This window comes from Mesocricetus auratus, unplaced genomic scaffold (genome assembly GCF_017639785.1).
Source record: "Mesocricetus auratus isolate SY011 unplaced genomic scaffold, BCM_Maur_2.0 Super-Scaffold_100676, whole genome shotgun sequence".
NCBI lineage: Eukaryota > Metazoa > Chordata > Mammalia > Rodentia > Cricetidae > Mesocricetus > Mesocricetus auratus.
Genome location: NW_024429266.1, coordinates 21136550 through 21150293, shown reverse-complemented (window position 1 = coordinate 21150293; position 13744 = coordinate 21136550). Strand labels below are relative to the sequence as shown.

Sequence of the window (13744 nt, the reverse complement as noted above, 5' to 3'; positions counted from 1 at the left end):
AGAAACCCTGTCTCGAAAAAAAACCAAAAAAATAAAAAAAAGTTTTAGTCAGAATGCTTAGTGGTAGCCTGAAACTTCCTCTTCTTTAGGGCCAGCCACATTAAGGGCAAAAGATAGCATAAGCTGGGCATGGTGGCCCATGTGCCCTATATTTAGTGCTTGGGATACAACAGGAGGCAGATCTGAGTTCCAGGCCAGCCTGATCTACATAAGGAGTCTCAGGCTATCCAAGACTACGTATAGTGAGTCCATGTTTCAAACAAAACAAGAAGATAGTATGTGATTTGCAGGTTTTGTTTCTGCCAGGTCAATGGCTGCCAGTATCAGAAAGGCCTTTCTCTTATATTTTGGCCTTTCTCTTGCAAGTAAAGATGTCTACTTATTAAGTGCCCTCCTAAAAAGGATTCAGAGATCAAATGTTGATTCTCAGATTGGAATTTAATAAGTATTTGAAGTGGGGCAGTAGCTCTGATGAGAACTCCGTGTGGCTTTGCCAACACAGAGGCTTGGCCATGTGCCTTTCTGCTGTTCTTTAGACAAAGAGTTCCAGGATGCAAACCTGTGGGCTAGCTGTCCTGCCGTCCTCACCAAAACCCCCAACCAAGTAAAGCTGGTCGTTCCAAAGGCAAGTGCGATGGCCCACACGCTTCAGTCCACGGTCTGGGCAGGGGAAGTGGAACCATTGGGGTGGGGATGTGCCTGTTGGGTGGAGAGCAGAGGGTGGTTATTAGAGGGTACACTTCGTTCGCTTCAACACGTCAAATGCTTGCCTGTTCTTTTTCTCCTCCTTTGATTTGTTGACCTTTTCAAATATTCTGTGTATGCTGTCTATTTTATTTTTTGTTTCTTGAAACAGTGTCTCGCTATGTTTACCCTGGCTGGTCTCAAACTCTATGTAGACCAGGCTGGAGACTCCCAGAGATCTGCCTGCTTCTGCCTCCCAAGTGCTGGGATTAAAGGTGTGAACCACCATGCTTGGTTCTGTTTTTTGTTTGTTTTCAAGACAAGGTTTCTCTGTGTAGCCCTGGCTGACCTGGAACTCACTATATTGGAACAGGCTTTCTTTTGGGCCACCAACTAGCTCTCAAATAAAAACATGGAGAATTATTGGTTATGAATGCTCGGCCTTATCTTATGCTTGTCTCGTTAGTTCTTATAACTTTTTTGTTTTTTTTCCTAGACAGGGTTTCTCTGTATTGTTTTGTTCCAGGCTGTCCTGGAACTCGCTCTGTAGACCAGGCTGGCCTTGAACTCACAGAGATCCACCTGCCTCTGCCTCCCGAGTGCTGGGATTAAAGGCGTGCGTCGCCAATGCCCGGCTGGTTCTTATAAACTATTAACCTGTCTCTCTTCACCTGTATTTCCCTGGGGGTTTCCTTTCGTTATGTATGTCCTGCTCGGTGTCTGGCTGGCAGCTGCTTGGTTGGCCCCAGGCATCTCCCTCTGTCTCCCCTCATTTTCTTCCCCTCTACCCTAGCTTCCTATTTACTCTCTGCCACCAGCCCCCACCCATCCCTCCTTTGTCTAACTATTGGCCATTCAGCTTTTTATTGACCAATCAGGTATCATACACAAAGCAACACATCTTTACATTGTTGAGCAGCATAAACAAATGTAACATCCTTGCCACAACACTTTATAGACCGGCTGGCTTGCCTTTTTTTTTTTTTTTTTTTCCTCCTCTTGGAGACAAGGTTTCCTTTTATAGCTTTGGAACCTGTCCTGAAACTAGCTCTTGTAGACCAAGGCTGGTCTTGAACTCACCTGCCTCTGCCTCCCAAGTGCTGGGACTAAAGGCATAAGATACCACTGCCTGGCCCAAGCTGGCTTTGAACTACATAGATCTGCCTGACTTCTGCCTCCTAAGTGCCGAGGTAAAAGGTGACAGCCACCATACCTGGCTCTGTATATTTTGTTTGATGGCTTGGGTCCTGAGCTATCTTTCTGATCTTCTTTTTCTTGTTTTAGACAGGGTCTCTGTAGCTCTGGCTGTCCTTGGAACTCACTGTGTAGAATTCAGAAACCCTCCTGCCTCTGCTTCTCCTGCATACACCACCACACCCAGTCTGCATTTCTTTAACTCTTGTCAGCTAATTTGTCCTCCACCTCTCCATCCTCCCTTCCTCCAAACATTAGTGTGGCTCTCACGGGTGTCATAGATGTAGAGGTCATTGCAGATTGTGTCTCTAGCTCTGGTCAGAGTCTCACCACCAAACAGAACAGCAAAAGGTCCCACCACCGAACAGGAATGATGTCGCAGGCTCTGGGGTCCCTGCTGCAACCCCTGCCCACTGCTCACAAGCCTTGCAAGCTGTTCCACCAAACGAGGGGCGACAGGGGTTTCCTCCTTTGGGGAGAAAAGGGGATTGTTTGAAGGGTTTGCTCATCTCACTTAGTCCCTTTCTACTCTGAAATGGTGAATACCTTAATTTTCCCATGGCTCCATTGCCCTGCTACTTCGGGTTCAACAGAGTTGCAGCCCCCAAAGAGCAATAGCTGATGACCCGGGTGGGGTCCAGTAGTTGGCAGCAGGGCAGCAGAGTGACCCGATCGTGAGACCGTGTGGTAGCCTTCTTCCTTGTAGCTGTTGGCACACAGAAATTCAGGCCTAAGTTGGGTTTTCTGAAACGATTCGAATGTTTTCCAGCTTTGCCAGAGTGCCCTTGTGGGAGAGAAAAGTCAGGCTTGGAGCAGACAGCTTTAAGTCATCTTGGAAATGGTAGATTCCAAGATGGGAGGTGCTGGGGGAGGGCAAGAATCAATTACCAGTACGTTTTTTTAAATTTTGTCTTTGTGGGGTATAGAGAAAACAAACGTTTGGGACAAAGGTTGCTGTACCAGTAAGTTCGGGTGCTGTGGTCCAACTTTAACGTGTAGATGCTTCCATAGCGTCGCTGGGTGCGGGTACCACCCTCTCTGCCGGACACTCGCAGCTCTCGGTCTGACAGGCGAGTGCAGGTGTGACTGCTGAGGCCAGCAGGAGGGCAGCTGCTAGGGTTCGCTTTCCATACCTCCCAAACGCCGCTCTCCGTGTCCAGAACGGACACCGTGGCTAAGCGACGTGACCCGTCCCAGCCACCCACCACGCATAACCAACGGCCTCCCACCAGTGCCGCGTCGTGGTGACTGCGAAGGGGACCCTGGGCTGGCAGTTGTACCGCTTGGCCCCTAGTTGGGTCAAAGATTACAGTATCGCTGCTGGGCATTCTTGCACCACCTTCTAGGAGACCCCCTACCAGATAGAACCGTCCCTGCAGTTCGGTGCATGAATGGAAGGCACGAGCCAGAAGCGCGTCCCGTGCCACTGGCCGCCACGTCCAGGCCGAGCCCCTGACTCGACCCGGAGACTCCGCCCCAGCCATAGGCCCAGCAGAGGGGAGAGCAGTTGGGTCGCTTTAGACTACACCCCTTCACGCGGGGCCCGGCACTTCCTCCAGGCATGGGCTAGCTTCTCCTCCAAGACCACACCAGGTCCTTACTCAAGATATCCCTTCTCTCTACTGCTGTCGCCCAGCAACCACTGCGGGGCGTGCAGTGCGACCGCTGCAAACAGGAAGTCGCAAAGCGCCTGTTACCGTGGAAACAGGAGACCTGGTTCGCTACCGCGATCTTGCAGTGATGTTGCCAGGGCAACGAGATGTGGGGAAAGCCAGTAAATATCCTAAAAGGCTGGGAGCTGACAGTTTCCTTGAAGGGCGGTGGTGGCTCACGCCCTTAATCACAGCACAGAGGCAGAGGCAGAGGCAGGTGGATCTCTGTGAATTCGAGATCAGCCTGGTCTACAAGAGCAAGTTCCAGGACAGCCTCCAAAGTCACAGAGAAATCGGAAAAACCAAAAAAGAAAGAAAAAGACAAACCTAATAGTGGTAAATGAGTTTGTGATTGTGACACTTGGGGGGGAGGGTGCAGATGTTGTGGAGGCAGACCATGGCGCCCTGTAGAGATGAGGTAAGAAAGAAGTCACAGGTCAGAGGTTGAGGGAATGAACGTGGACTAAGTGGCTTGGGGGTCAGAGATTTGGGTAGACTTCCTCCAGCGTTCCCATTTATGTAACTGTCTCTTCACCTCTGGCCACTAGAGGGCAGTAGAGTCAAGTCTCCGAGAGAAGAGGCAGGAGAAAAGGTGGGGCCGGAAAGGTAGTGATGGGTGGCCGTGGAAAGAAAAGAGACGTGGGGGAGGAGGAGATGGGTTGGAGTGCGTGAAGTGGGGGAGGAAAAATAGCTTAGGCATATCTCGGGCGACTTTTCACTACTGAGTCCTGGGAAGAATGATTATTTCTCCTCGTCTCTTTAGAATCATATGACACGTGCAGAGCGAGGCACTGTGAGACTCAGGATTAAGGTAGGGCAGGGAGTTTCTCCTGATAGTGTCCTGTGGGTGGGGGTGAGACGAGGAGGAGACCCACTCCTACCCCTCCCTGCCCTTTTCTCTTATTCCAGCCGAGTTACTGAAGGCATTAACGCTGTCCCCACAGGACCCAGTGCAGATTGAAGAGGCCCAGATCAAGGCTGACTGGTTTCAGCTGTAGATTTCTAATCCTAGCCCAGCTGGGGAGGAGCAGAAACGTGTGTGTCCCTCAGGCTGGGCTTTATGTGGGAAAGACAGCTGTGTCTTTGACCTTTGGTTTCCAAACATGAGCTTGCTCCCCCACAGATAGTGTCCAAGATTTCAGTGGGAATGGGTGGCCATGTGACCCAGGGGACCAGGAGCACACTGGGCATCTGCCCTTCATCCCAATTAGATCTCGAGAGAAAAGTACGGGGGGGCGGGGCGCGGGCACAGGAAGGCACAGTCGTGGACTGACTACATTGCTGGTTTCTTCCTCCCTCCCTTTTTTAAAATGTGTGGTACTAAGCATCAAACCTAGTGTGTTGCTAGGCAAACACTCCACTACTTCGATGTATCTCCAACCTTTTTTTTTTTTAACTTTGAGTTAGGGTCCTGATAAGTTTCCCAGGACGGCCTTGAACTCATTTTGTAGCTCAGGTAATCTTTGCCTCAGCCTCCTGAATAGCTAAGATTACAGGCCTGCCCACCAGGCCTGTTCCCACCTGTGTGCTAAGCTGAAATTCAACAACAGTTTCATGTCTTTACCCATCCAATTATCATTTCCCATATTTGACAAGTCAGAGCCTCGGTTTTCCAAGGTTACAGTAAAATTCTCTTCTAAAACAAACATCAAAAGCTAGAGAGAGATATCTCAGCGATGCAAGTCCCAGGACCCGAGTTTCCTCATCAGAACCCTCATGAAAATACCTGGGCAGAGCATCCCAGGGCTGGCAGGCAGAGACGGTGGATCCCTAGGGCTTGGTAGGTGAGCTCCAGGTCAGTCAGAGATCTGTCTCAAAATACTAGTGGACAGCATCCAAGAAATAGCACCTGATGGGGGCTGGAGAGATGGCTCAGAGGTTAAGAGCAGTGAATGCTCTTCCAGAGGTCATGAGTTCAATTCCCAGCAACCACATTGTGGCTCACAACCATCTGTAATGAGATCTGATGCCCTCTTCTGATGTGTAGACGTACATGGGGGCAGGGTGTTGTTTGTAATAAATAAATACATCTTAAAAAAAAGAAATAGCACCTGAGATTGTCCTCTGGCACCCACACATGAATACATGGCACCTTTGATTTCAGTGCTTGGGAAGCTGATGTAGAAGGATGGCTAGCCCAAGCTACACAGAACGAAGCTAATCAAGACTACAGGGAAAGGTCCTAGCTTTAAAAAAAAAGTTAAATAAGCTGGGTATTGGTGGCGAACGCCTTTAATCCCAACACACAGGAGGCTGAGGCAAGTGGATCTCTGTGAGTTCGAGGCCAGCCTGGTCTACAGAGCGAGTTCCAGGACAGACTCCAAAACAATACAGAGAAACCCTGTCTCGAAAAACAAATAAACAAAAAGTTAAATAAAGACACTTCTTGTATCTGTAGTTGAGAACTAACCTTCCTAAGACTTCTCACTGCCTCACTTCCCAACAGCAGGGCGTGGATCCCACACACTCCTTGGATTCGATGAGGCGCTGATGAGAGTGGTTAGGATCGTTTTTACTTAAACCTCATCGGTCTGCTATTCATTTTAGGATCTTGTTTTTGCCTGTTTTTAGCTGAGCTGGTTTTCTGCCTTTCCTTATGAGAAATAGTAACTCCCCATCCCAGGGGCCTTTCCAGTTTCTCCCTGCTTTGTTTCTTTTTCTTCTAGCTTGGACTCTAATGCCGAGTGCTTTGCATCGAACCTGGCTATGTAGCCTAAGCCTCACACACACTTGAGCTGTTTGCACTACAGTTCTGTAATAACTCTAGACCCAAGAGAGGCATTGTGTAGGATTTCCATTTCTCCTGATTATTCTAAACCAACCAAGGAAGCAGGAAAGAAGGCAGGAAAGCAGAGGGCTGACAGGAGGAAGTGGGCACAGCTAGTCTACATTTGTGTGACGGGGACCGGCCATGGCGCTTGAGGTGGCCTATGCTGTCCAGGCCGAGATGTCTGTCCCAGCGCTAAACCGAAGCCTTGACTTAAATCTTCTCTTTGCCTCTTTCCCATGCTCTTTTCTCTTTTGAGACAGCACATTGCTTGGTACCCCAGGCAGACCTTAAACTCACAACAATCCTTCCTTAGCCTCCTGACTGTTAGGATTACAGGCATGTACCTCCATGTCTGGCCCTGAGTCATTTTCTGACCCTTGAGTCATTTCTGGTCCTTGGGAATGTTCAGTGCACGCAAAAAGTCAACACTCAGACCAGGGAGTCTCTGTCACACTCCCAGGACTCCCCCAGTGTCCTCTAGGCCGCCTCACCTGTCAGCCCCTCTCTCTAGCTGTCCTCTATTGTCCCTGGTCTGTCTACGTATTTCCTGCAGCCCATTCTGGACACTTGACCTCAATGACCTCAAGCTAGCCTGGCACCAAGCTGTGTTCCTAGCACAAAGACAAAGAAGACATGAACAAGCGAGATCACAGGGGTAGCCAAGAAAATAAATTTCGTGAGGCCAGAGCTTGAGAGCTCCTTTGATGGGACATGATCTAGAAAGTATCTGAGAGAAGCCAGACAGTAGTGGCCCATACCTTTAATCCCAGCGCTTGGTTGGCAGAGGCAGATGGGTCTCTGAGGCCAGCCTGGTCTACAGAGTGAGTTCCAGGAGAGCCAGGGTTACAGAGAGAAACACTGTTCTGAAAAACAAACAAAGGAACTATCTGAAAGAAAGATAAAATTGTAAGCACATTTAGGATGGAGAAGAGTGGGGATCAGGCAAGTTAGAGAATAATGATAAAGGGGCTACGAGAAGGGACTTGTGTTCTTGAGGAAAGCAATGTCTAACAGGAGAGCATCACCAGCCCCTGAATATGGGAACTGACAGCAAACATTGTGAGTGGCTAATTAATACATCCCACCAGTGGGCAGTCGGCATCCAGAATTTTCTCTTAATGGCTTTCTCTCATTCAGATCTTGTTTCTGAATTTCCTCTCTAGGAGCTGGTAAGATGGATAGCTCACCAGGGAAAGGTGTTTGTTTGCAGCTGAGCCTGATGAGCTGTTTGATGCTCCCATCCCGCACGACAGAAGGAGAGAACTGACTTCTGCAAGCTGTCCTCTGAGCTCCAATGAGGGCCATTGTATGAACCATCTCCACCCACCCCACCTCCAACCCTCACAATGAAAAAACGTAATTTCCATTCTTTAGTGATTGTCTTCTGCTTTTCTGTTTTTTGAGACAGGGTTTTCCTGTGCAGCCCAGCCCTAGTCATCCTGGAACTTGATTTGTAGACCAGGCTGACCTCAAAGTCAGAGATCCGCCTGCGTCTGCCTCTAGAGTGCTGGGATTAAAGGCGTGGCTTTTGCTTTTAAAATTCTTTTTTGGGGAGCTGGCAAGATGGCTCATTAAATAAAGAGACCTGCCACTAATCCTAGGACAGCCAAGGCTACACAAAGAAACTCTGTCTTATAAGCCCAAACCAAAACCTAGGAATGGACTCTAGGTCCTAGACAGGCACTCTAACTCTTGAGCTCCATTGCTGGGAACTGCACACCCCCCTACATACACACACACACACACACACACACACACACACACATATTTGAGAGGTTCTTGCTATGTAACTCTGGTTGGCTGGAAACTCATTGTGTAGATCAGGGTGGCCTTGAACTTAGGACATTCCCCATGCCTTTGCTACAATTACAGATATGTGCTACCATTCCTGGCCTTTGTCAACCCTCAAAAAAAAATGTTTTGAAACAGCTTGAGTTTGGGACTCCCATATAGAACATGGGCCCTGCAGAAGACTTCCCTTCACTGAAAAATGCCCCAGCCTCCTGGGTATGCCAGATCCAAGGCCTGTTTACTTTCTCTTTCTTCCCAGTGCTAACTTTTTTCTGCTACTGTGCATCTGTCTCTGTTTTCACTTGATTTCCTTTTAGGATTCTGCCTTTTCCTCTCTGTCGAATGGAGCCACTGCCTGACTTCCCCAGGAATGACTAGACATATTCCCTTTAGCTGCATCTTAGAACTACACCACAGTGTGGAACCCCTCGGCACAGTCTTAAGACCTTGGTGGCCGGGCGTTGGTGGCGCACGCCTTTAATCCCAGCACTCGGGAGGCAGAGGCAGGAGGATCTCTGTGAGTTCGAGGCCAGCCTGGACTACCAAGCGAGTTCCAGGACAGCCTCCAAAGCCACAGAGAAACCCTGTCTCGAAAAACCAAAAAAAAAAAAAAAAAAAAAAAAAAAGACCTTGGTGATCGCTGAGACCTGAGTGAGCACCCGTAGGACTTTCCAGGCATACAGTCTCGCCAGAGAAGAGCCCAGAGTGTAAGCCTAGCTGCAGGGAGGGAAGCACTGGCAAGGGAGGCTAGATGCCAGACCTTGCTCCTCTACCCTTTCTTACAGCTCCTAGACGGATGGATGCTGCTGACCTTGCTAGTTATCAGTGGCAGTGGGCATTCTTGATGCCTAACCCTTTTATGCTTTTTGCTGCTTCTGGAAATGAAGGAGAAACCAGCTCAGGAAGACCTCAAGGTAAACCTGGAAGGAAGACTAGACTCACCTCTGGGGTCTGCCTCCGTACACAGTGCGCTCCCCAGGCGGAAACTAGCTCTTTCTATGATGGATAGTGGAGACAGAGAGAACACAGCCAAGGTCCTTGCTGGAATCCGTTTTCTCACGAAATTCTCAGGCTTCCCTCTTCCCTTGGCTCTGGCTTCCTTAACACCCTCCCCACCCCCACCCCGCCCTTACCCAGCCCTTACATCTGCTGCTATTGTCACCACTCAGAAGCCCAATTTCCATGAGCGTTCCTATTCTCATCCAGTGCCAGCCAGGGCCTATCCAACAATCCAACAGCCTTCTAAAAGTGGCAGCCCATCCATAAACACGGGGTAAAATAATAAAGGCTTTTGTCCCTTAACCCGTGCTCTTGCCCCTGATGTTGCGGAAGTGTGTTTATAAGAGCTGAGCCAGAGCAAAGAGGAGGGCTCTGCATTCAACCCGCTCTGTTGAGAAACAGGACCCAGATATGCCTTGTGTTCAACCCTCTCTTTTCCTGGGTGGCTTACCCCAGCTTTAGAGCCCTTGAGGAACGAGTAGGCCCAGCCCCCTGAGCTGGAGCGATGTTGTTAGGCAACCAGGAAGTGCGGTCGTCATTCAGAGATGAGCCTAGTATCGAGACTGCATGATTGGCAGATAAGAACAGCCCAGCACATATCAACATTTAGATGGAATAGCTTGGAAAACAGATGCCACCATTCCAATGTTGAGCACACTGAGGTTTTAAGCTGGGGGTGGGGGAGCAAAGGCATTTTCAATGTAGGAAGGGCTCCTGGAGGCCCTGTGTTATGTATTGGGGGACAGGGGGAATGTCTCTAAATCTCCGGAAGTGGAGAAGCATCCTATGGAGGAGCAGTAGAAGTGAGTGTGAAGCCACCCGCTGTAGCCTCAGTCCCGGGGATAGAATCAAGTCCAACGATCAGAATTCTTCTACTATGCCAGTCAGCACCCGCGGCTTTCTGTTGAAACGCTGCAGGAAGCCGGAGAATGAATAAATGAGGGACAGCTTATCAAAGCCACGCAGAAACGGCGACAACATTTCATCCACACCCAAGCTTCTGCCCAGTTGCGTTCTGATTTATTATTCACCCTCCTCTCCCAACACCAGGGTTTCTCTTCAAGCTCATGTCTGTTCTCTGACCTGGAATCTCACTGCAGACAAACAGGCTATCAGTCACTGAAGAGCTGTCTCATTTCCTCCTACCCCAGGCCCATTCTCCTGGCACCCCACCCACCCCTTCCCACTGTGGCCCCTCCCTCCCTCTGATCGCTCAATCTGACCCTCACTCTCACTGTTCTTCCCCCACACCACTCCACCCGGCCTTGTCCCTCCCTGACTCACCTCAGGTCCCATTGTCACAAACAGAAATTTCAGCATAACCCTCTCCAACCGGTTTGGCTTAGGTGTGCAGCCTTCCATGGGGACTGAGACCAGTTTAAGTGGATGCTTGGACACATGCAGATAATACCCACATGGATGTGGACAGAGGCAGCCTCCTGTGTATTAGTGACACACAGACACACAGGAAATGCGTGCTGGTGAGATATAATTTGTTGCATATATACATACATACATACATACATACATACATACATACATATGTATCTGTCTTCTCCTGACTGAGGGGCCCTTCAGGGCAAGGATCATGTGTCCTGTATCTCTGTCGCCTCCCTTGAGCCTGACACAGTGATTTTCTGCTGAGTGAGTGTGCACGTGCCGTCATGCCCAGTGACACCCCACAGACAGATGCATATGCTAAGGGTGCCATCTATCACAACTTGAATTGTCCCCATTCTCAGAGCTCAGAGTGGAAGTGGGAGGAGGGTAGGTTGTGAGGCATGAGGGGAATGGGGAGTCAGTGTTGAAGAAAGAATTGAGCTCTGAATATAGGCATCGCCCTTGAAAGGCCTTCATAACCATTATTTTAGAATTGCCCTTGACCTGAAATATGACTTCCCTGGGATTCATCTCAGAAGCGGATAGAAAGGGCCTGAGTATAAAGCATATTCCTCAGGAGTGTGGTTCACATGAGACTTTATAGGACTAAGGGACTGAGGGAAAAGAGAGGACTTGAAGATGAATATTTATTAGATGAGGAAAGAAAAATCCCTAACTCACTTACAGGTGTGAATGCTGCCTTCTTCTTTCTGGCCAGTTGCACCTGCAACCCCCATTTTAAGGTTCTTTACCAGGGCCTGACCATATCCATAAAGATGTGAGTGTGTTCATTACCTAATTCCCCCTCAGAGAAATTCTGTTCCCTTTCAGGGTTCCCTACAAGTGGTTTAGGGTCCCACCATCCAGGGGCTCAGAGATATTCTGCCTGGTAGCACTTTGAATGAAAATGCCAAAGCAGACTGGATACTGAATTTGTGATCTAGCTGCTTTCTCACCCCCATGCCTCAGTTTCTCCTGTGGTTTCCTGTACCTAGAGGGCTGAATCCGTGGGAAGCAAAGAGCTCCGCTGAAAGCATGTGATAGGATCCAAAGTGTGATAATTATAATTATAACACAGGATACTCCCCCTCCCACCCCCCTGGCCCTACCCCACCCCAGCCACACTGGATCTCAAAGCAGCATCGGGGTGGGGCTGTTCCCCTGGCATAGGTGGGGACCTGAGTCCTGAAGAGGGGAAGGGGTTTGCCAAGGCGGAGGTGGAGAGAAATTAAGGAGATTTGGCATCTAGCCTGAACCATGAATCTGCCTGACCCAGGAAATAGCCCTTGAGGAAGAGGTCACTATCACAATCACTGCTGAGAGGTGGTGTCCAGAGAGGGGTCTGCTGCTCTATGGGCCGTGTTAGAGGCCAGATTGCAACCCAGGTTCAGGATGGTAACATGATCATTTGAGATCTCCGCCTACCGACCTGACCCTTCCTCCCCATCTTCTCCATACTGACACTGGTTGATTCAGAAAGGCAGGGCTTCAAAAACAAAACAAAACAAAACAAAAATGCACTCAGTTCCCATTAGGGATTGTGAACTGCCCTAGCATGGTTGATTGGGCAAAATTATAAAACAAGCCCAACTTTCAAGTACTTCACAGCGGACAGCTGCTGTCCTTTCCCTCAGCTTAACAAGCCTACAGAGTCTCTATCATGCAAAAGGCCTCAATCAATGGCTCTTGAATCAAAGCTTACAATTTAGTTAAGGAGATAAGATGTGCACAAATTACGAGTGCACAAGCTATAATAAAGAAACTGTCAAGAACGGAGGAAGAAGAGGAGAAAGGTTAATTTCAAGTGGGAGGAGCTGAGAAGGCTGGGAGATGTGGACTTTGGAGATGTGGACTTTGGAGATGTGGACTTTGAGGTCCGTTTTGAGAGATGAGCAAGATGGACAGGTAAGGGGACTGCGGAAGAGGCTCAGTGGGCAGAGAGCTTGTAAGCACATAGTGCTGGCTTTAGGCCTCCACCTAAAAAAAACAAATAGCAAACAAACAAAAATCCTGAACAGGTAGAGCTGGTGGCATAGAGATGGAAAATGGAAGACATTGATAATCCCCCCATGTAATCTCTATAGTTTCTTTCCCCGGGGTATCTCCGCATGTATGTGCCTTTGAAAAGTTGTTGTTGCTGTTTGAGGTAGATCCTCATATAGCCCAGGATAACCCAGATTTCTACGTAGCCTAAACTGTCTTAGAAATCTTGATGCTCCTGCCTTCACCTCCCCAGGGCTGGGACCACAGATAGGCACCAGCATGTCTGGCTTTTACCTGCCTTTGAAATGTCTGCCTCTGTCTTTCAGGGGCTTGATGTGTAGGTACCCCTTCTTTTGACTCCCCAGCTGTCCCTTAGAACTATGTGATCAGATGAGTATGTGTCATAGGGGTGCAAGGATAGCGTGAAATTAGTACCATCCTTGCAGAGTCTAGGCTCATCGTCCCCCACGACCCACCTCAGGCTCTGCTAATGCACTATTAAAACTCCTGGTCAGGAGTCAAGTTGTGGAGACGGAGTTCCCGAGAGGAAAACCAGGAATCCACAGGGCCAATTCCCTGCCAGTCCCTTCGCCTCTCCCATGCAGGGATGGACCAGAGGAAAGCTCTTTTCAGGGGGTCTCTGAACTAGTTTTCTGCTTCCAGAAAACCACTAAGCTAACTTGACTACATCATCTAGCATTGCCTCTGCCAGGTAGGGACCTCTTCAGCTCTCCTCTGATTCTGTGGCACCAAAGCGGAGCCCTTTGCGAGTTTGAGGAACTTGTCAAGGACCCCAGAAAACAGCTGACCTGGCTGACATATGAGAGGGGTTCGTTCCTTTTCTCACACGTCTGGCGCTTCCCTCTCTAAGACACCCTGGCTTCCTTGTACCACACCCCTACTAGTGGTTCCGTGTCATAGACCCGTCAATACCCTCACAGGTAAAGCCCCTGTTGCTGATGAGATCCCACTGCCCCCACCCAGATCCTTCCCTTCTTCCCTCCCTCCCTGGCGCCCATTAGCTAGCACAGGCCGTGGGGGCGGTGGCTGCGGAGTCTCCTCTCTGTGCCAGGCCCGGCCCCCGGAGACGCACCTGTTCTGACCTGCTTAGCAGGTTCCCAGGTTTCTGCCTTCGTTGTTGGCCACGGCGTGGGAAGCAGAGCTGGGGGAGCTCAGGGCTCCCGATCACGGCTTCTTGGGGGTAGCCACGGCTGGGTGGGTAGAACTGGGGCCTGGGTCCCCTAGTGGAGACCCAAGTGGGACAGGTACGTTAGTGCCTGGGGACTCCGTG

General features: G+C 49.6%; 1 protein-coding gene and 2 long non-coding RNA genes across 5 annotated transcripts; 1 reads left to right on the top strand and 2 right to left on the bottom strand.

Moving 5' to 3' along the window:
• Nucleotides 1-419: 419 nt before the first annotated feature.
• Nucleotides 420-3536, bottom strand: Klhdc9 (kelch domain containing 9). Of its 3 annotated transcripts, none has more exons than XM_013126483.3 (4): nucleotides 2839-3536; nucleotides 2425-2662; nucleotides 2209-2347; nucleotides 420-699 (listed from the first exon to the last, which is right to left on the bottom strand). In XM_013126483.3, exons 1-4 carry the CDS (start codon nucleotides 3360-3362, stop codon nucleotides 533-535), a joined length of 1068 nt encoding a protein of 355 aa, XP_012981937.1. In that variant the 5' UTR covers nucleotides 3363-3536; the 3' UTR covers nucleotides 420-532. The 3 variants fall into 3 exon arrangements, with proteins under 3 accessions (XP_012981937.1, XP_012981936.1, XP_005087818.1); XM_013126482.3 differs by having other exon boundaries at nucleotides 2149-2347; nucleotides 2839-3535; XM_005087761.4 differs by having other exon boundaries at nucleotides 2149-2347; nucleotides 2425-2584; nucleotides 2839-3533.
• A 281-nt stretch (nucleotides 3537-3817) lies between these two features.
• Nucleotides 3818-9393, top strand: LOC121136789. The gene is made up of 4 exons (XR_005873926.1): nucleotides 3818-3866; nucleotides 4294-4341; nucleotides 7464-7656; nucleotides 8877-9393. It is a non-coding gene; the product is annotated as an uncharacterized LOC121136789 (long non-coding RNA).
• Nucleotides 9394-9754: 361 nt separating this feature from the next.
• LOC121136965 lies at nucleotides 9755-13681 on the bottom strand. Its single transcript, XR_005874155.1, has 3 exons — nucleotides 13547-13681; nucleotides 10375-10529; nucleotides 9755-10002 (listed from the first exon to the last, which is right to left on the bottom strand). It is a non-coding gene; the product is annotated as an uncharacterized LOC121136965 (long non-coding RNA).
• Nucleotides 13682-13744: the final 63 nt, after the last annotated feature.